The following is a 22,941-nucleotide window of genomic DNA, read 5'->3' as shown; positions in this document are numbered from 1 at the left end:
AGGATGGGAGAAAAATAGAAAATGGGGAGAAAAAGTGGATCAAAGAAAAAGAAGGTGCTGAACGAGCTCAGTGGCAATTTATCACTTTTGGTCAATGTTAGCATGGTGTTATTCACTGTCAAAGATGGGGGGAAAACGATTCATTACAATTTACTCAAGCATAGTAACAGACACAATATTTCTGACACTGGGAATGCATTCCTGAGGTCCATAGATGTCCCTAGATACCAAGAACATGCAAATGAGGGTGAAGCAATCTTCCATTTACTTGGGTATGTACTTTTAGGCAAATTTTCTGAAAATATGGCTAGGGCTTAAGAGGTTAAGGGGGAGATGGTGCATTGAGGGGCCCCCAGGTGAGTAGACATCTGTGCCCTCAGTGGAGGAGAAGATGGATGAGTGGAGGACGAAGTCGGAGGATGCAACTGAAACCAACGTCGCAGAAGGGAGTACACACACACACACAAATGGAGACTTCCGCCAGGAAAGGTTTGCCATCTTGACTGTGGGCTTCCATTATAAAACCCAGGAGGTATATTACTGCTTGTTGGACCCGTGTCGTCTCACCTGCTGAGCTGTGAAGACAGGCGTGTTGGACCGGTGTCCTCACCTGCTGAGCTGTGAAGACAGGCGTGTTGGACCCGTGTCCTCACCTGCTGAGCAGTGAAGACAAGCGTGTTGGACCGTGTCCTCTCACCTGCTGAGCAGTGAAGACAAGCGTGTTGGACCCGTGTCCTCTCACCTGCTGAGCTGTGAAGACGGGCGTGTTGGACCCGTGTCCTCTCACCTGCTGAGGCTGTGAAGACGGGCGTGTTGGACCCGTGTCCTCTCACCTGCTGAGGCTGTGAAGACGGGCGTGTTGGACCCGTGTCCTCTCACCTGCTGAGGCTGTGAAGACAGGCGTGTTGGACCCGTGTCCTCTCACCTGCTGAGGCTGTGAAGACGGGCGTGTTGGACCCGTGTCCTCTCACCTGCTGAGGCTGTGAAGACGGGCGTGTTGGACCCGTGTCGTCTTACCTGCTGAGCTGTGAAGACAGGCGTGTTGGACCCGTGTCCTCTCACCTGCTGAGCTGTGAAGACAGGCGTGTTGGACCCGTGTCCTCTCACCTGCTGAGGCTGTGAAGACGGGCGTGTTGGACCCGTGTCCTCTCACCTGCTGAGCTGTGAAGACAGGCGTGTTGGACCCGTGTTGTCTCACCTGCTGGGCTGTGAAGACGGGCGTGTTGGACCCGTGTCCTCTCACCTGCTGAGCTGTGAAGACAGGCGTGTTGGACCCGTGTCCTCTCACCTGCTGAGCTGTGAAGACGGGCGTGTTGGACCCGTGTCCTCTCACCTGCTGAGCTGTGAAGACGGGCGTGTTGGACCCGTGTCCTCTCACCTGCTGAGCTGTGAAGACGGGCGTGTCGTGGGAGCTTTGCCTCGGCCTGGTGGGCGACAGCGGCTCGGGAGGTAGAGCAGTCGTCTGGTAATCCGGAGATTCACACTCCTCCCGGGCAGCGTGTCGAAGTGCCCTTGAGCAAGACACTTAACCCCTAACTGCTCCCGATGAGCAGGTTGGCACCTTGCATGGTTGCCTCTGCCGTCGGTGAGTGAATGGGTAAAAATGAGGGATGTCCGATATTGGCATTAAAATGTGATATCGGAAAATATCGGTATCGGTTTTCAATTATTTTTCTTTTTTTTACATTTCTATAACCTTTATTTACCCAGGCAAGCAAATAAGAACAAATTCTGATTTTATTTATTGTCAAAAGTATGCATAATGTTATGTTAATTCCACAACAAGACATATGTAATGTTAATTACCTGAAATTATTCAGTTTTTGGGGGGGGGGAAACCCTGCAAATATCGGTATCGGAAATTAAGAGTTGGACAATATTGGTATATCGGTATCGGTAAAAAAGCCAATATCGAGCATCCCTAGTAAAAATGTGAGGAACAAAATTGTAAAGCGCTTTGGATAAAAGCTGCTATATAAATGCACCATTTACCATTTGGTGCTGTGGCAACACTAAGGGTTTAACTTACAACCTACACATTCAAAAAAAAATTACTTTCACTAAAGGGACAGGCACATGAACGAGCCTCTTACACTTTCACATGGAAAAACACACACGGACACACGCAAGCTTATGGAAGATTTCAACATTCATTGGTCTGTTAACCACGCCCCTTTCATAAACCACACCCCCCTACTTCCTTCCCAGCCTTCCCAGAGAGCAGTCACATTTTCTCTCCCTCTCCCAGGTCCCTCAAGGCCATCCCCACCGCTGCCTAATGCCTCCGAGGCCCATCGCTGCTATGCTCTGTGCTTCGTGCTGGTTGCCGGACTATACTCAAATCAACTCGAAATGGAACTAATCAGTGGATTGCATATTTCCGTCAAGAAGCAGAATAAGGCTAACCTTCTCTGCCTCTTGGGACATCTCAATCGGCTACCAACTTGAAGATGTGGTCATTTTTGGATTAAGAAGATTTTGGATCCGTTTACCGCACACAGGACCTACCAAAATGAACTGACTTGGACACTTGGACTAATGCATTCAGTCATTTGGACGGAGTTGTTAAAACTCACTCCACTGAAATCAATAAAGTTATATTTCACTCTACTCAAATCAAATTTAAAGTGACGTGGCTGGAAGAAATGTTGCCAGTCAGTCAGCCAAAACAAATTCCTGGACCAAGGTCGAACCAGAGAGCTGCTGGAATCGAAGGCCCTCTGGGAGATAAGAGTGGCATGCGGCCCCCCCACCCACAATCCCCATCCCCCCTCCCCAATGCCCCGGCCTACCCCATGCCCCCTCCCACGTGTACGCCCGGCGCCTATCCCATGTGTTGGTGACGGCAGCCGATTAGTACGCGTGCTGGAGGGGGGAGCCAAAGAAGACGAAGAGTCTCGTCACCAAGTCCTATCCCCCAGCTGACAGCATTGTAGTCAGAGCCATAATCACCGCCCCTTCCGGTGCTGCAACAGCGGTTCTGGACAATCTCTCTCCTTCCTCCCTCCCGCCTGGCGCAACGACACCCGGTGTTGCTGCAGCAGACAATCGCACACTGTGTCTCAGACATACTGTAGTCGACATGTGTCAACAAATGTACATGTCTGTTTGAATTTGTTGTGCCGTTGTTACTGTAAAAATGTAATGATTGTGATATGATGATTGTTTAATGAGACGATGAGCTGTATGTGTATGTCACTGGAATTTCCCTGTGAGGGATCAATAAAAGATATCCTTATCCTTATAGGCCTCACTCCTTTCATATCTCAATAACTGCTTGTGTAGAGACTTCACCTCAGACTTCTTGAATTGGTCTAGGTTAACCACGCCCCACTTTCCCACATGGAATTGTATTATTTACTCTTCATGTCTTAAAGGTGTGAGGAAAGTAGGTGTCCTGGATTGGGGGGGGGGGGGGGGGGTAGATCTTGCGTGGGGAGGGCGGATGAACTGGGGCAGTAGAATGGAGGGCGGATGAACTGGGGCAGTAGAATGGAGGGCGGATGAACTGAGGCAGTAGAATGGAGGAGGGTGGTTGAACTGGGGCAGTAGAATGGAGGGTGGTTGAACTGGGGCAGGAGGGTGGTAGGATGGAGGGTGGTTGAACTGGGGCAGGAGGGTGGTAGGATGGATGAGGGTGGTTGAACTGGGGCAGTAGGGGGTGGTAGGATGAGGAGGGTGGTTGAACTGGGGCAGTAGGAGGGTGGTTGAACTGGGGCAGTAGAATGGAGGAGGGTGGTTGAACTGGGGCAGTAGGGGGTGGTAGGATGAAGAGGGTGGTTGAACTGGGGCAGTAGGGGGTGGTAGGATGAGGAGGGTGGTTGAACTGGGGCAGTAGGGGTAGTAGGATGAGGAGGGTGGTTGAACTGGGGAAGTAGAATTAATTGAATGTTTAATTGTCTTTAAAAAGTATAAAATATAAAGTATGTACATAAAAGACAAAACAAAACGGGGAAAAAACACAGCAAACACCATCATCCTTTAAAATGAGTCTGTTTTTAATGCATCTATTATTGCAATTCTGGCTAAAAACACACAACACTCTGGCATCCGACAAAACGCTGTTTGAACAGAATGAAGGCAGAACGACAGAGGAATCAAAGAGGCGTCTGAGAGGAGGACGTGATTACACTTAGTGTATAACGGGTTTCCAGTTTCCTTATTGTCATTCCCAAAGGAAACACAATACCAGCTGTAACAGGAGCCAATACAGTACATGTCCTGATCACAGGCAAGTCTTAAAGGCTCAATCTGTGATTTGTCTTTCCTATATTAATGTGGGGTATATTCTATCTGGCTGCAAGCTAGCTAGCCTAGCTTAGCACAAATTAATGGAAGCTTTCTACTGAAAGCACTGGGATTGGATTGGTATCCAATCTTCCAGCACATTCCCCATAATGTTGGTGTTCCTTTAACCCTTTCACTACCACACTACCAAAGGGTTAACCCTTTCACTGCGACAATACAGAATGTTAACTCTTTCACTGACACACGACAAAGGGTTAACCCTTTCACTACCACACTACAGATGGTTAACCCTTTCACTACCACACTACAGACGGTTAACTGTCTGTAGTGTGGTAGTGAAAGGTTAACCTTCTGTAGTGTGGTAGTGAAAGGGTTAATTAGAATATAGATCTGCTCTGCTGCAGTGTTCACAAACATTACCAACGTAAACCTTTCACAGCCACAAAATACAGTAGAAAGTAGACCATTAAAAAAAAACATGTCTTTATTCTCCAGCAGTAAGTAAACATTGTCTCTCCATTCCTATTTGTTTTGGTGGTGGGGTTACACATTTTGTTTATCGTTTGGATCACTGATTGGGCCTTTAAGAGAAATAAAAGTCAGGCGATGCATCCTCCTCGGAACGCAAACAAATATCCAGGTTCCCCTCTTTAACAAGGGTCTTTAAGAACGTCCCTCCAACCCTTTAAAAAGACAAAATAAAGACGAACAGCGGCTAGTTACACAGAGGATACTCCCTCACACCAATGGAAATCATTCAGAATAGACGTTTACATGGACGCTGAATAACCCGAACCTGTGTTTACATTCCCCAAAGCATGTCATCAGAATACGACGTGTTCGACAACATGTCCAGAAAGACCCTGCCTACACTGAGCCCTGTTACACTCACCACCTATTCTGCTGCTTAGTAGAGAGACCCTGTCTACACTCAGCCCTGTTACACTCACCACCTATTCTGCTGCTTAGTAGAGAGACCCTGTCTACACTCAGCCCTGTTACACTCACCACCTATTCTGCTGCTTAGTAGAGAGACCCTGTCTACACTCAGCCCTGTTACACTCACCACCTATTCTGCTGCTTAGTAGAGACCCTGCCTACACTCAGCCCTGTTACACTCACCACCTATTCTGCTGCTTAGTAGAGAGACCCTATCTACACTCAGCCCTGATACACTCACCACCTATTCTGCTGCTTAGTAGAGAGACCCTGTCTACACTCAGCCCTGATACACTCACCACCTATTCTGCTGCTTAGTAGAGAGACCCTGTCTACACTCAGCCCTGTTACACTCACCACCTATTCTGCTGGTTAGTAGAGACCCTGCCTACACTCAGCCCTGTTACACTCACCACCTATTCTGCTGCTTAGTAGAGAGACCCTGTCTACACTCAGCCCTGTTACACTCACCACCTATTCTGCTGCTTAGTAGAGAGACCCTGTCTAGTGTCTACACTCAGCCCTGTTACACTCGCCACCTATTCTGCTGCTTAGTAGAGAGACCCTGTCTACACTCAGCCCTGTTACACTCACCACCTATTCTGCTGCTTAGTAGAGAGACCCTGTCTACACTCAGCCCTGTTACACTCACCACCTATTCTGCTGCTTAGTAGAGAGACCCTGTCTACACTACACTAACCCCCCCCCCCCCCCTCAACCCAGTTTAAATGTCCTCCCGATCGGCCAGTGTCTCTGATTGAGGTGGTTACATGTGTCTTCTGATCGGGCCATTATTCAGATTATTCGTGTAATATCAGGGTCCATGTAAACGTATCTGTGACGACTTCGTGAGACTAACACAACAAGCAGGACTCACGTACCGACTGTTAGCAGAGTCACAGTGGAGATATTCATTATTCTCATACAGTACAATTCATTACCAATACACCCCCCCATAAGTAAAGAAGCTTGCATAATACCATACATAGTGTAAAGTGCTGTATACAGACAATATCATAATAATATATTTACACGTCTTATTAGTCTTAATTATGCCAATAATATTATTTTACAGAATATTTACACAAAATAAAACTTGGCAGAGAGAAAGCGTTCTTGTTTGTATTTGGTCACAATCAACGGGTTGGTATGATGAGCTAAATTAAACCCTCTGCTGCCCCATACTGCTGGTTACTGGGTACAGTCTGACAGCCAAGGCAGAGCTGTATTTATTCCGTTTCAACTGTGAAAAAAATAAACTTGCGTTGTAAGAAATCACCTAATTCTATTGATTTCCAAAATCTTAACAACTGTGTTTTGGAGAAAGTTGGAGGTGCGGGAAAGATAGTTTGGATCGTAGGCAACTTTAAAAAGATCAACTGACCTTTTACTTGATACTCTTAGCTGATTGGTCGTTTCCTGGATGATGCTACATCATCAGCCCCGCCCACTCTACACACCCGCTTCCCCACATTTCCAGGCGATTCTAGGAGTCTGTCGCTGCGTTTCTCCGTCGATGAGCAGGAACACGTGAGGCTACAAGCACCTTGTCGTCCAACAGATTATCCGGTAGTTGAGGGAAGATTCCAGTATTCTTTTTTGTTTTAGTTGAATCACCCTCCGCTTCAGCCAGAAAGACGGCAGGTTTCCCCTGAATGAGAAGTCAAAGAGTCGAACCCCGGAGCGACGCGGACCCCTGCGGGTTCTGGCCTGGACCCGGGACTCTGGTTAAAAGCCAACAACACGGTGACCACCTAGTGTAGACTGTCGCTGCACTGTGAAAGGATGAGGAGGGATGAAGTCTGCACATTTTAAGACTGACCCCCTTGACAATGGAGGGACCAGTGAAGAATTAAAGCCCCCGTCTGGCCCAACTGTGTCCGGGTCAGTTTGGGTGCCTGGAACACGGTGATATCAGCCTGCTCTGAGCTGTTCTGAGGTCAGTTGGCTACAGGCTGAGGGGCTTCTGGGATCAGAGACGAGAAGAAGGTCTTGAAGAACAGCCAGGTCGTCCACACAACTGACACCCGGTGAGGAGGCACCAAGACAGCCGCCATTGGTCCCTGTTCGTCTGGTCCCTCCCCTACGTCGGCAGGCTCTGCCCCTTCTCCGCCTGCAGGCTCCTCCCCCTGAAGACATTAACATGAAGAACTCTTGTTAGCTTGAATCTACATTCCGGCAGGGTGACCTGTTCAACTCCGTCTCAACAAGGACCAGCAGGAACCTTCAAACTAGGGCTGGGCGATATGGCCTAAATATGATATCTCGATATTTTCTGACCTTTCGGCGATACACGATACACATCACAATGTTTTTCCTTTTTTCCCCAAACAATTCATTATGAGGCTTACCAAGACAGTATTTGAGTTTGCAAGCTAACATTAAAGACAAAAGACTCATGCATTTAGCATTTTTATTTTATATATATTTAGATTATTGGATTCTTAGATTATATATTTAGCATTTTAGCCTTTTGTTTTTTTAGATTATATATTAGATTAGATTTAGATTACATATTGTAACTATTTATTTATTTATGTATACATTTATTATTTGAACGGCTTAAGGCTATATCTGTACTTGATGTTTCTTTGTTGTGTTGCATACTTGAAATAAACTTCAATCAAATCGAATCAAACCCCCCCTCTTAACACATTGGGCGCCGGGGGTTGTGCCCATCTTATACCACTCTGCCACCGTTGAAAGCCTATGGAGATGTTTACCTTCTTTGCAGGGCTATAACTTTTTTAATTGTATTGCTATATTGACATTACTATGGCCCATTCAACATCGATTATCTATCGTTCAGGATGTGGGAACGTTATATTTTTTCATTCATACATTGTTGTGTTAATACCTTCGAGAATATAAGTATGTTTTTAATCTTTTCTGCTGTAATTCCAAAAACAGTAGTTATAGGCCCTGAAGCATATAGATTATCGATTGGCGTTTCTTTCCCATACACGCTATATAAAAAAATTCAAATGTATATGATCGGTATACATTATGCTTCATCATGCATGGAGGAAAGGGGGGGGGTCGTTTATAATTCCTTGATCGTCAGTAACGGCTTTATTTACTATGGGTTGATATATTGATCAGACTGTTTGCAAACAAGGAAATGCACAATCGGGTTGAAAATAACGTTACTGCCCTCTTACCGTGCGCCGATGAGACTGGCGGAGAAAGATCCCAATTATTCGACGCCGATCACCTAGATCCATTTCCGGTTTGTATGGCGCAATAAACGCCGAAATCATATCGATTATTGCGTTATGGCAGCGATCCATATGCACTATAGTGTTTGTCTGTAGTCCCGTAGCGAGATGCGACTGCCGGAGGAATTTCCTCTAACGCGAGGGCAAAACATCACGATATCCACGATACGTTTAAAAAGTGTATCGTTAATGAACTGTACCCGATATTTATATAATATATCGTCATATCGCCCAGCCCTACTTCAAACTACTCCAGCATTAAATAACACAACTCTTTTAAACTAACTGTGTTTACATAACTCCTAGACATAACTCCTAGACATAAAGGACCATAACTCCTAGACATCAAGGACCATAACTCCTAGACATAAAGTACCATAACTCCTAGTCATAAAGTACCATAACTCCTAGTCATAAAGGATCATAACTCCTAGTCATAAAGGATCATAACTCCTAGTCATAAAGGATCATAACTCCTAGTCATAAAGGATCATAACTCCTAGTAGGGCTGGGCGATAAAACGATAACTATAAATATCGCGATAAATTATTTCCTCAAAATAAACATGAAACGTGGTCGCAAAGTTTCGATATATCGATTTTCCAAGTTTGGCTCCGCTCAGCCTCGGCTCAACACACTCACTAACAACAACCAACGTTACGTGATGACGTGCTTACGCACCACAGCTCCAGATGCGCTACTGTTTTGGTTTAGGACTCAAGGCTGGCTATGGCTAATTAGCTTGCACGGCGCTATTTCACAGGTTACCTGCCGAGTTGGTGTGTGTTTTGAATTCTGAGGGTAACTGTTATAGTAGTGTGGGGTATACGGTGGACGTCGTTGCAATGAATTGGGCGGAACAGAGTATTTTAGGGTCATTTTTTAGTACATTGTGTGAAATACTCCGCTCGGAAACGAGGCTGGCTATGGCTAATTAGCTTGCACGGCGCTATTTCACAGGTTACCTGCCGAGTTGGTGTGTGTTTTGAATTCTGAGGGTAACTGTTATAGTAGTGTGGGGTATACGGTGGACGTCGTTGCAATGAATTGGGCGGAACAGAGTATTTTAGGGTCATTTTTTAGTACATTGTATCATGAGATACTGCGCTTGCTTTGGCTAACTGCTAACGTGCGCGGACTGATGACATCAACTCGACTCTCGAGACATTCACAGCAGCAAAACAAGTCAGCCCGCGTATCGGCGCCGGGCATAATAAGTTAATTAAACTTGACAGACATTATATCGACGATAATTATCGATATCGAGTTATATGAAAATAATTTTATCGCGATAACGTTTTTGGTCATATCGCCCAGCCCCAACTCCTAGACATAAAGGCCCATAACTCCTAGTCATAAAGTACCATAACTCCTAGTCATAAAGTACCATAACTCCTAGACATAAATTACCATAACTCCTAGTCATAAAGGATCATAACTCCTAGACATAAATTACCATAACTCCTAGACATAAAGTACCATAACTCTTAGTCATAAAGGACCATAACTCCTAGTCATAGTACCATAACTCCTAGACATAAAGTACCATAACTCCTTGTCATAAAGTACAATAACTCCTAGACATAAAGGACCATAACTCCTAGACATAAAGTACCATAACTCCTAGACATAAAGTACCATAACTCCTAGACATAAAGGACCATAACTCCTAGTCATAAAGTACCATAACTCCTAGACATAAAGTACCATAACTCCTAGACATAAAGGATCATAACTCCTAGTCATAAAGGACCATAACTCCTAGTCATAAAGTACCATAACTCCTAGACATAAAGTACCATAACTCCTAGACATAAAGTACCATAACTCCTAGTCATAAAGTACCATAACTCCTAGACATAAAGTACCATAGCTCCTAGACATAAAGGATCATAACTCCTAGACATAAAGTACCATAGCTCCTAGACATAAAGGATCATAACTCCTATACATAAAGTACCATAACTCCTAGACATAAAGTACCATAACTCCTAGACATAAAGGACCATAACTCCTAGTCATAGTACCATAACTCCTAGACAAAGTACCATAACTCCTAGTCATAAAGGATCATAACTCCTAGACATAAAGTACCATAACTCCTAGTCATAAAGTACCATAACTCCTAGACATAAAGTACCATAACTCCTAGTCATAAAGTACCATAACTCCTAGACATAAAGTACCATAACTCCTAGACATAAAGGATCATAACTACTAGACATAAAGTACCATAACTCCTAGTCATAAAGGATCATAACTCCTAGATAGGCCTGCCGCGATAAGCAATAAATCGATTAATTGCCGCGATAATTAAAATGAATGCAATGATTTTGACGGGCGCGATTAATTGCTATTTGCGCGTTTGTTTTAATGAGGCGGACCCAGTGCCCCTTGTCAGTCACTGTCCGTGTTGGGAGGCGGGCCGCTGGCTTTACTACAGAGCACAGCACATTGTGTCTATTCTACTAGCATTAACGTTACTCATACAAACAGAGTAAACACAGTTTTCAATCAATCAATCAACAACAACATTAACGAGACCCTCGTTGTGTCTATTCTGCTAACGCTAACGTTACCTCTCATTGTGTCTATTCTACAAGCGTTAACGTTAGCTAGGCTGTCTATGCTAACGTTAACGAGCATTAGGCTAACAAGCTGTAACGTTACCAGTCGCGTCTATTTGCTAACGTTAGCATTAGGTAATAACCGGTTTAAAATGGATGGTGATTACCTCACGTTGTGTCTATTCTACTAGCATTAACGTTACTCATACAAACAATCAATAGCGAGTTATATTGATCACGCTATGTACGATAGCCATGCTAAAACGCTAGCACAACATTAGCACCTAACCTAACAACAAGCCTTAACAAGTCAGCGATCTTTTTGCGAGACTAAACTCTCCGCTCGGTGGCAAATTGTGTTGATGTCGGTTTTGTTTAATCAATAAATGAGGCAGAATACACAGTGACTGTATCCTTTGTTTATTGCACTTGTGCCTGCTGCAAACATAATGATTATGAAATCCTAGAGACGCGTCTCTATTCAGTGGTCTGCAGTGTTTCACGTGACTTTTCTGGTACCCAAAAAGTACCTGAAATAATCACAACAATACTTCCGGTCCGGTCGGTGGGCTTCAAAATAAAAGTCTTAAACACCGGAAAAGACGGAGCGGTGGGCTTCAAAATAAAAGTTTTGGGAAATAAATTTCTCCAAAAAAAAAATTCTCTAACCGGTCGCAATAATATCGCTTATCGCGATATTTTCGGGGGCAATTAATCGCCCAGCAAAATGTGTTATCGTGGCAGGCCTACTCCTAGACATAAATTACCATAACTCCTAGACATAAAGTACCATAACTCTTAGTCATAAAGGACCATAACTCCTAGTCATAGTACCATAACTCCTAGACATAAAGTACCATAACTCCTAGTCATAAAGTACAATAACTCCTAGACATAAAGGACCATAACTCCTAGACATAAAGTACCATAACTCCTAGACATAAAGTACCATAACTCCTAGACATAAAGGACCATAACTCCTAGTCATAAAGTACCATAACTCCTAGACATAAAGTACCATAACTCCTAGACATAAAGGATCATAACTCCTAGTCATAAAGGACCATAACTCCTAGTCATAAAGTACCATAACTCCTAGACATAAAGTACCATAACTCCTAGTCATAAAGTACCATAACTCCTAGACATAAATTATCATAACTCCTAGTCATAAAGTACCATAACTCCTAGACATAAAGTACCATAACTCCTAGTCATAAAGTACCATAACTCCTAGTCATAAAGTACCATAACTCCTAGACATAAAGTACCATAACTCCTAGTCATAAAGTACCATAACTCCTAGACATAAAGTACCATAGCTCCTAGACATAAAGGATCATAACTCCTAGACATAAAGTACCATAGCTCCTAGACATAAAGGATCATAACTCCTAGACATAAAGTACCATAACTCCTAGACATAAAGTACCATAACTCCTAGACATAAAGGACCATAACTCCTAGTCATAGTACCATAACTCCTAGACAGAAAGTACCATAACTCCTAGTCATAAAGGATCATAACTCCTAGACATAAAGTACCATAACTCCTAGTCATAAAGTACCATAACTCCTAGACATAAAGTACCATAACTCCTAGTCATAAAGTACCATAACTCCTAGACATAAAGTACCATAACTCCTAGACATAAAGGATCATAACTACTAGACATAAAGTACCATAACTCCTAGACATAAAGGATCATAACTCCTAGTCATAAAGTACCATAACTCCTAGTCATAAAGTACCATAACTCCTAGACATAAAGTACCATAACTCCTAGTCATAAAGTACCATAAGTCCTAGACATAAAGTACCATAGCTCCTAGACATAAAGGATCATAACTCCTAGACATAAAGTACCATAGCTCCTAGACATAAAGGATCATAACTCCTAGACATAAAGTACCATAACTCCTAGACATAAAGTACCATAACTCCTAGACATAAAGGACCATAACTCCTAGACAGAAAGTACCATAACTCCTAGTCATAAAGGATCATAACTCCTAGACATAAAGTACCATAACTCCTAGTCATAAAGTACCATAACTCCTAGACATAAAGTACCATAACTCCTAGTCATAAAGTACCATAACTCCTAGACATAAAGTACCATAACTCCTAGACATAAAGGATCATAACTACTAGACATAAAGTACCATAACTCCTAGACATAAAGGATCATAACTCCTAGGGATGCCCCGATCGATCGGCCACCGATCGTTATCGGCCGATAATCAGTATAAATATGCGATCGGTGATTGGTGATAATGCTTTATTTTCGCCAATCGTCAAAACCGATCTCACTCGCTGGGTTGTCTCAGACACCGGGTGGTGCGGCGTCTGCTCATCCCTCCAGCCCCTCCCGCACGCATGTAAACACGGGTCTAGTCTAGTGGGACGGGAGGACGGCGTCTCCCTGAGCTAACGTTACAAAATGACCCAGTCAACTATTCACTTTTAGTTTAATACATGATGAGGCATTGTCTAACCCAGCGGTTCCCAAACTTTTTTGGCCGTGCACCCCCTGTCACCTCCCGACCTAGCTGACGCACCCCCCAATGGGTTTCTGTTAGAATTGTTGCTGGTGCACAGATTTAATTTTTAATTTTATCTCTTCCCATGGCGACTATGGATAGGAAATGTCTTTATTTAATTAAAATGTTCACGACAACATGGATGCATGTACTCTGCCAGCATGTTTAATATCCATAATACTAAAGGTTTGACTAAGATTTTAATAAAATTTTATTGTAAAAAAAGAAAAAAAATATATATTTTTTTTATTTACCACCATTAGCCTTTTCATGTCACGCACCACCTAGAGGGCGCTCGCGCACCACAAGGGGTGCGCGCACCACAGTTTGGGAACCACTGGTCTAACCGAACGGAATCTAGCCGGCTAGCTACAGTACTGATAGCTCCTGATATCAACAAATGCTCCAGCAATAGTCTAGTAGAGACCAGGCCATGTGAGCGGCGCGCGGAGCGGCGCGCGGAGCGGCGCGCGGAGCGGGCAGTTTTGACGTGAGCGAGGAGTGGGTTTTAAAATGAGTCGGCGCGACGTCCGGAGCGAGAGTTCTCCTCCGCTCCAGGCCGCTCACAGTGGTTTAACACTGTTGATGTAATATATACATGCAGTACAATGCCAAAGCAACAGATGGCGATGTACAAACATGAAGGCCATTTTCAACCAATGAGAAGGGTGAACCTGTGATATCCTGTTCAGGCTTTGTCACTCACTCCTGTTAGAAAAAGTATCGACGCCATTGTTGTTGTCGTTAGCTTACATGCTAATGTTAATGGCAGCGACCATAGCATTGTGGCTCGGCTAGCCTATCATCGCTTAATAGAGCTAGTGAATGGATAAACAACGTTATTTAACATTGCAGAATGGGTACAATTACAACGCGGCTCAATACAAACAATTGTTAAGGGGCCCAGGGGGTGTAGACTGTTGTAGTTTGAGCTAATTTACACCATGCTCAAAAAAAAAAAAAAAAAAAAATCTGCCGAGCGATCTGGCACGGGGAGCGCTCGATTCAAGGTGAGCGGGGAGCGAGCGGAGAGCGACTTGGGGGCGGGGTCAACATGAGCGATTAGCGGAGCGGACCAAGCTTTAAAGAGCGAAGAGCGGATTTCTCGGCCGCGCCGATCCGCTCACGTGGCCTGGTAGAGACGTGTATGATACCTGTTAGCTCACGTTAGCGCAAGTTAGTTCACTGTTCAAAACGAAATGTCCCATTGAACTAAATAATTCACTGAGACGTTGTATTAACGTTATATATCCGGCTAGCAGTAGCTACAGATAGCTCCTGATATCAATGTCTTATAACACTGATTCGACGCGTATTCGAGCTGAGGGCTTGCTGAGCACAGTAACGTTATACCAATAGGGTCCAGCTGCGCTACTCGAGTATAGGTCCAGCTGCAGCTCCGGAGAATCCTGGCCGTAGCTGGAGGCTACTAGAGTACACACAGACAGTGGAGCTTGTTGCGTGGTGGCGATGTCTCGCAGATAATACAAGTACAAGTCTAATTATATAATATATATATTTTATATAAAAAAATAAAAAATTATATAAAATAATTTTAAATTTTTTTTTAATCAAAAACTATCGGTATCGGATCGGTATCGGCCGATATGGCTCACGACGATCGGTGGCAAAAAACGTGATTGGGGCATCCCTAATAACTCCTAGTCATAAAGGACCATAACTCCTAGTCATAAAGTACCATAACTCCTAGACATAAAGTACCATAACTCCTAGTCATAAAGTACCATAAATCCTAGTCATAAAGTACCATAACTCCTAGACATAAAGTACCATAACTCCTAGTCATAAAGTACCATAACTCCTAGACATAAAGTATCATAACTCCTAGACATAAAGGATCATAACTCCTAGACATAAAGTACCATAACTCCTAGACATAAAGGCCCATAACTCCTAGTCATAAAGTACCATAACTCCTAGACATAAAGGATAATAACTCATAAACATAACTCCTAGACATAAAGGACCATAACTCCTAGACATAAAGTACCATAACTCCTAGACATAAAAGACCATAACTCCTAGACATAAAGTACCATAACTCCTAGTCATAAAGTACCATAACTCCTAGACATAAAGTACCATAACTCCTAGTCATAAAGTACCATAACTCCTAGTCATAAAGTGGCATAACTCCTAGTCATAAAGTACTATAACTCCTAGTCATAAAGGACCATAACTCCTAGACATAAAGGACCATAAATCCTAGACATAAAGTACCATAACTCCTAGACATAAAGTACCATAACTCCTAGTCATAAAGTACCATAACTCCTAGTCATAAAGGATCATAACTCCTAGACATAAAGGATCATAACTCCTAGTCATAATACTTTTATTCTGGTTCATCAGTTGCTTGTTGGTTGCTCTGCATCAACGGTACTGTGTTTTGACTTCAGTGGTTCTTACTGGCGCCTGGTCTGGGTTCTGGTTCTACAGTACTGTGACAGTAGTGGTTCTTACTGGCGCCTGGTCTGGGTTCTGGTTCTACAGTACTGCGACAGTAGTGGTTCTTACTGGTGCCTGGTCTGGGTTCTGGTTCTACAGTACTGTGACAGTAGTGGTTCTTACTGGTGCCTGGTCTGGGTTCTGGTTGTGGAGGTTGGCAGGGTTCGGCTGGGGATTGGGTCGTGGGACGAACGCTCTCCTTCGGAATGGAAACCAGCCGGCTGTGTGTCTGGAAACCAAACGGGAAGAACAGGTTTAGTTTGGTAGGAATCCAAAACACAATATTACACAAAAGATATACAATCAGCACAACTAGTAAAAAAGAAACATGAAAAAAAAAAAGAAAGAAAAAAAAAATTGTGTGGAGATTTTCTACATTAAGCCTGTATGGTGTAACCTTGCTGGCTTCACGAGATCATGCGAGAATCCATCCTCAAGTTATGTGCTGTGTGTGTTTCAGACCAATCAGCTTCCTTTGAGAAACTACTGGCAGCTACGGGTCTGGTTTAGATCCAATCATCCACCAAGTATTCCTTTTAAAGAGCTGGCCCTGTTCCAAACGGTTCAAAGGACGACTTCTCAGATAGTTCTGTGCAACAGACTGAGACTCATAAAGGAAACCAGTTATAAGAACAACAGACTCTTCTCTATACTGAGGTCTATACTGTCAGTGTCAGCTACTGAGGATATATACTGTCAGATACTGAGGATATAGTTTTATATGGAGAGTTTATCTTTCATATTGATCTGTCTTTTGATCTTTTGTTGCCGTTTGCACAGGCTGGATAGGGGGAGGGGCTATCAGAAGAGGGGGAGGGGCTAGCAGAAGAAACATCTCACCGTCACCAACACCGGGATTTTCCCAAGCATATCAATGAAGGAATATCGTATTTTATTGTACTGTATGACGTGTACATGACAAATAAACACATTGATTTGTGATCAGGAAAGCAGGAGATGAGGAGAAGAACAAGGAAAAGAGAGCGAGTTACTAAACAGACACAGTGAATCTTGTCAACAGCATTCCTGGACGTCCGCTTAGAGACTTACTGACGTCAAGCTGACAGCTGTGGTGGTATTTACATTCCTCGAGGGGGGGAGGGATCTAAACATTAACTTTCCAACTTGCTGTGAGAGTAATGATTAGCTAAGAGCATGTTATCAACTGCCCTGTGTTATCAAGACTGTAAGACTGGCTACTACACACACACACACACACACATTGAAACACAAGTTTATACCATATATAAACGCTCTCTCTGCTGTTCATCGTCTCTCTCTCTGCTGTTCATGGTCTCTCTCTCTGTTCATCGTCTCTCTCTCTCTGATGTTCATTGTCTCTCTCTCTGATGTTCACCGTCTCTCTCTCTCTCTGCTGTTCATTGTCTCTCTCTCTCTGCTGTTCATTGTCTCTCTCTCTCTGCTGTTCATGGTCTCTCTCTCTGTTCATCGTCTCTCTCTCTCTGATGTTCATTGTCTCTCTCTGATGTTCACCGTCTCTCTCTCTCTGCTGTTCACCGTCTCTCTCTCTCTGCTGTTCATCGTCTCTCTCTCTCTGCTGTTAATTGTCTCTCTCTCTGCTGTTCATCGTCTCTCTCTCTCTGCTGTTCATCGTCTCTCTCTCTCTGCTGTTCATCGTCTCTCTCTCTCTGCTGTTCATCGTATCTCTCTCTGCTGTTCATTGTCCCTCTCTCTCTGCTGTTAATTGTCTCTCTCTCTGATGTTCGTCTCTCTCTGCTGTTCATCGTCTCTCTCTCTCTGCTGTTCATTGTCTCTCTCTCTGCTGTTCATTGTCTCTCTCTCTGCTGTTCATTGTCTCTCTCTCTGATGTTAATTGTCTCTCTCTCTCTCTCTGATGTTCATCGTCTCTCTCTCTGCTGTTAATTGTCTCTCTCTCTGCTGTTAATTGTCTCTCTCTCTCTCTCTCTCTGCTGTCAATTGTCTCTCTCTCTGCTGTTCATTGTCTCTCTCTCTGCTGTTCATTGTCTCTCTCTCTGCTGTTCATTGTCTCTCTCTCTCTACTGTTCATTGTCTCTCTCTGCTGTTCATTGTCTCTCTCTCTCTACTGTTCATTGTCTCTCTCTCTCTCGTGTTCATGGTCTCTCTACTGTTCATTGTCTCTCTCTCTGATGTTCATTGTCTCTCTCTCCCTCTACTGTTCATTGTCTCTCTCTCTCTCGTGTTCATGGTCTCTCTGCTGTTCATGGTCTCTCTCTCTACTGTTCATTGTCTCTCTGCTGTTCATTGTCTCTCTCTCTACTGTTCATGGTCTCTCTCTCTGATGTTCATCGTCTCTGTCTCTCTCTCTCTCTTTCTCTCTCTCTGCTGTTCATTGTCTCTCTCTCTTTCTGCTGTTCATTCAGCTAATTGGTTGCTTATGTCCTTGCTGTGACATCACAAAGGGCAATATTTCTGAATGGCTTATTTATTCATTTAACCCTGACAAACATTCTCGTAATTTAACCCAACAAACGAAAGGGGCTACTATCGTGCTATCAACATTCCGTGACGTGTAGCTTGCTAGCCGGCATGATGTGTGCAGTGCTTTGACCCACAGGTCTGAGAAGAGGACCTGCACATTTTACTCGTTCCCGAAACTCTTCTACATGCCCCGATTTAAAATGGTTCACGACAGTAGACATAATGCTAACGTTAACGTTAGCTAGCCAGCTTGGTACTATGACCCGTGACGGGCATAAGGCGACAGCCAATAGCGCTGCTGTACTGAACAACAGGTTGCCAATTACCTGAAATTATTCAATTTTTTGGGGGGGGGAAACCCTGCATATATCGGTATCGGTTGATATCGGAAATTAAGAGTTGGACAATATCGGTATAGGTAAAAAAGCCAATATCGAGCATCACTAATTATTATAGTTAGTTATCATCAGGTAAACTGAACTTACAGGCACATGAGAATGAGGCTGCTCATCACCAGGACAAAGCCACAGGCTGGAGACTAGTTAGTTAGTTAGTTAGTTATCAGATAGACTTTACTTACAGGTACATGAGGATGAGGCTGCTCATCACCAGGACAAAGCGACTGAGGCTGGAGTAGAAATAGACGATGCTGAGGAAAACACCCAGCCGCGCAGCAGTGTACACCCAATCCAGCCAATCGCGGTCCATATCGTCCTCGTCCTCCACGACAGGCCCGCCCTGCGCGTTCATCCGCATGTTCTGATTGGCCGCTCCAGGGTTAATGAATGGGGCGTCCGGGGCCACATTCTGATTGGCCGGGAGGTTGTCGATAGGGTTCTGATTGGGTATGGCGGCCGGAACGGGCGCTTGGGGGGCGGGAACAGGAGGGTACGGGCCAATGGTGGTAGCCGGAGCCAGGGAGGCGGTGCCGGCTGCTGCCAGAGCTGCGTGGCTATTGGACAGACAGACAATCAGTTACAGATGGAGGTTCCAAACATGTATCAAATAACTAGTGGTTGAGGTGAACACAAGCATACTCTCAGTACCGTGGGGCCAAAACTGAAATGTTTGTAGCACACGCACACTGTGGGCCAGCCAGTGACTTTGGTGGTGTGTGCTATTGCACAGATGTGTCCCGTTCCCGTTTGCACACGCATAGTCATACACACACATACACACACGAACATAGTAAGCCATCACTGCGAACGCTATCTGTGTGTGTGTGTCTCGCTCTCTCTCCCTCTCTACATCTCTCTCTCTCCTGAACCTATTTCATTCAAAAGGAAGACATTGATGGACAGTAGCTATACGTATAAATTATAGCTCAGTTGTAGCTGTAACAGAATAATTGTATTAACTATTAATGAACTATTATTCAATAGCGTTTCAATTATAATGAATTAAATAATTGTATAAATAATTTTCCATGTTCTGTCATCTAATAATATATTCCATTGCCTTTCCTATCTGTATCAAAGTCAAAATGTTGGTATCGTGACAACACACAAAAGCAGCTTGACAACAGATATCCTTTGCGTCTAGTAGGAATGGGCCAATGTGTGATTTTGGTGGTATGTGCTATTTGCACAGATGTTTGGCCCTATACACACAGTATAATATGCATGTAATAAATAGTTTGTTAAAGGAAAACTCCAACATTTTGGGAAATTAGCTTATTTAACATCTTCCCTGGAGTTAGACAAGAAGATACATACCTTTTTTGTCTCTGTGCGTGCATTTAGCTTAGGGAACAGTCGCTCCGTTAGCGTAGCTTAGCTTCATCACTGGAAGTGGGGGGGTTTTAGAGCCTGACGTTCCCTACAGTGCCCTACAGTCACCAAATACACTCCAAAACGTTCCTGTAAACATGTTGTGACCTGTGTATTTACCACGTGGAGAAATAAAAAATAATTGAATTTGACAATTACGTTTTCTAAGCAGATATACTCAGAAATTTTTTTTGCCGAACGACTCCTCTCTGAGCCAGTGATTACTACGTGGAAGCCGTGTTTGTTTACATTCTCATTAATTCATTCAAAGGATCTGAACCGATAGAAGTTTATGGATACCATGACTTAAAATCCTCTTACCTTGACGATTAAAAGCCTCCCCAATTTAGAAAACAGTAATCCAATGGCTGGTATTGATAATATACTACTAACTACTGCACGCTCGGAGCTAACCGGAGCTAACACTAAAGCTAATATAATGACTTCCTTTCTGGGGGGTTTAAAAATAAAAGAGCGACGTCTATAGCAGCGGAATACGTTTATTTTGTACATTATCTAACGTTAACATGAACCTAAACTAACGTTACAACTAATTCAATTATTTTTTATTTCTCCACGTGGTAAATACACAGGTCACAACATGTTTACAGGAACGTTTTGGAGTTGTATTTGGTGACTGTAGGGCACGTCAGGCTATAAACCCCCCCCCCCCCCACTTCCAGTGATGAAGCTAAGCTATGCTAACGGAGCGACTGTTCCCTAAGCTAAATGCACGCACAGAGACAAAAAAGGTATGAATCTTCTTGTCTAACTCCAGGGAAGATGTTAAATAAGGTAATTTCCCAAAATGTTGGAGTTTTCCTTTAATAAACTGTTACTTGAACAATTTTCACTGTGCTCCTAAATTTCTTTGTGTGCTCCTAAATTTTTATTTAGATTTTATTTATTTAAATTTTATTTAGGAGCACATGTGCTCCTTGGGAAAAAGGTTAGCGTAGAGCCCTATATATGGAGACATTAACATTACGTTATCAAACATAGGGACGAAGACTGTAAAAAAAAGTGTCGACAATGTTTTATAATATTTATGTTCATTTTCGCCATAAAGATTCTGTGCCCCCGAAATACAAAAAAAAGCCCTGGATATTTTTTTTTTCTAACCCTGGTGTGTACTACTGTATGAATACAGTCTACTGTATGTACTACTGTATGAATACTGTCTACTGCATGTAGTACTGTATAAATACTGACTACTAACTGCATGTAGTATAATAATAACTTTATTTGTATAGCACTTTTCATACAGAGGTTGCAGTTCAAAGTGCTTCACAACAGTAAGAAATACAGGCATGAGCGAGCATAGCAAGGTATGGTAAATCAGTGTTTCACATTAGGATCTAACATCCTAATAGGCTCTCTATTCAGTAATACAAATAATAAAATAGTTTAAAATGATTAAGTTTAAAAATAGTCTAAAAATTATAAAATAGAACGGACATACAACAACAGTAAAAAATACAGGCATAAGCGAGCATAAAAATAAAAAATGTAAATAGCAAGGTTACAGTGAAAAGTGTGATAAGATTGTTCAAGCAGATGAAAATGGCCCAGTTAGGAGAATCAACCTTGGCACGATGTACCTAACTGGAATGGTAAACAACTTTGCTAGATTTAGGTCAAAAGTCATCTTCTCCTCACAACAGAGCATCACTCTAACATACATATGAATTTCATTGGACGTGTATGAAAGTAGGTAGGGTAAGAATATAGCTCTGTTTACAGTTTGATTCAGTAATATAAATAATAAAAAATAGTTTAAAATGATTCAGTTTAAAAATAGTCATCAGTAAGAAGTAAAAAGTGTGATAACCGACACATGAATTTGATAGGCAGTGTATAAAAGTAGGCAGGGTAAGAATAGTGCAGGTAAGTACAATTTGTGTCAGGATATCCCTGATGTTTCTATAATAATATTTCCCCTTGCCACTAGGTGGTAGCAGATATCTATCTTCAGATATTTGCCTGCATTACCCCACAGTGAAATGCCTGAGCAAAGAGATAGGTTTTAAGCTGTCTTTTAAAGATGTCTAGCGAGTTGGCTTCTCTGATGTTTTGGGGTAGTTTGTTCCACAGTTTTGGGGCATAGTTGATAAAGGCTGCATTACCGATCCTCTTTTGACTGTTTCTGGGAGCCTCTAGTAGTCCAGCAGCTGATGATCGCAGTGTTCTTGCTGGTGTGTAATTTATTACTGCTGGTGTGTAATTTATTAGAGTGTTGGCGATGTAGCTAAGTCCCTGTCCATTTAGAGCTTTGTATGTAAGGAGAAGGACCTTAAAGTCAATTCTAAATGTTACAGGAAGCCAGTGTAAAGCAGCTAAGACTGGACTAATGTGCTCTCTCCTTTTGGTTCTAGTTAGCAGTCGGGCTGCAGAGTTTTGGATTAGCTGAAGCCTCTCTGTGGTTTTCTTAGGGAGACCTGTGAAAAGTGCATTACAGTAGTCTAACCGGCTAGATATGAATGCATGAATTAGCTTCTCAGCATCGTTCTGATTAATAAATGGTTGTACTTTTGCTATATTTCTGAGATGGAAGAACGATGTTTGTCACTTTGCTAATATGAGAATCTATGAATCTATGATAACCCCGAGACTAGTGACCTCAGATTTGATCCAAGGGGTTAGTCCTCCCAGGTTCTTTATTAATGTTTCTTTTTTAGTTTTGGGGCCGATAATTAGAATTTCAGTTTTGTTCTCGTTTAGTTTCAGGAAGTTCTTACTCATCCATTTATTTATTGCCAGTAAGCA

The 22,941-nt window shown here is 43.0% G+C and overlaps 1 protein-coding gene across 2 annotated transcripts in view; it reads right to left on the bottom strand.

Moving 5' to 3' along the window:
- Positions 1-3,976: 3,976 nt before the first annotated feature.
- The window catches only part of herpud1 (homocysteine-inducible, endoplasmic reticulum stress-inducible, ubiquitin-like domain member 1), a 33,203-nt gene continuing 14,238 nt past the window's right edge, over positions 3,977-22,941 (bottom strand). The window contains exons 6-9 of one of the 2 annotated variants that reach the window (XR_014620740.1): positions 18,987-19,358; positions 16,109-16,214; positions 5,318-7,316; positions 3,977-5,201 (exon numbers count right to left, since the gene is read on the bottom strand). Coding sequence is in view for 1 of the 2 variants with exons in the window: in XM_084335392.1 (XP_084191518.1) it covers positions 7,128-7,316; positions 16,109-16,214; positions 18,987-19,358 (667 nt within the window). In the remaining variant the exon portion in view is untranslated. Of the gene's footprint in view, positions 7,317-16,108; positions 16,215-18,986; positions 19,359-22,941 lie in introns of both variants that reach the window. The other variant, XM_084335392.1, reaches the window with a different exon arrangement.

This window comes from Notolepis coatsorum (genome assembly GCF_963971535.1).
Source record: "Notolepis coatsorum genome assembly, chromosome: 18".
In the NCBI taxonomy this organism is placed as follows: Eukaryota; Metazoa; Chordata; class Actinopteri; order Aulopiformes; family Paralepididae; genus Notolepis; species Notolepis coatsorum.
This window is presented reverse-complemented; position numbering and strand designations above follow the sequence as displayed.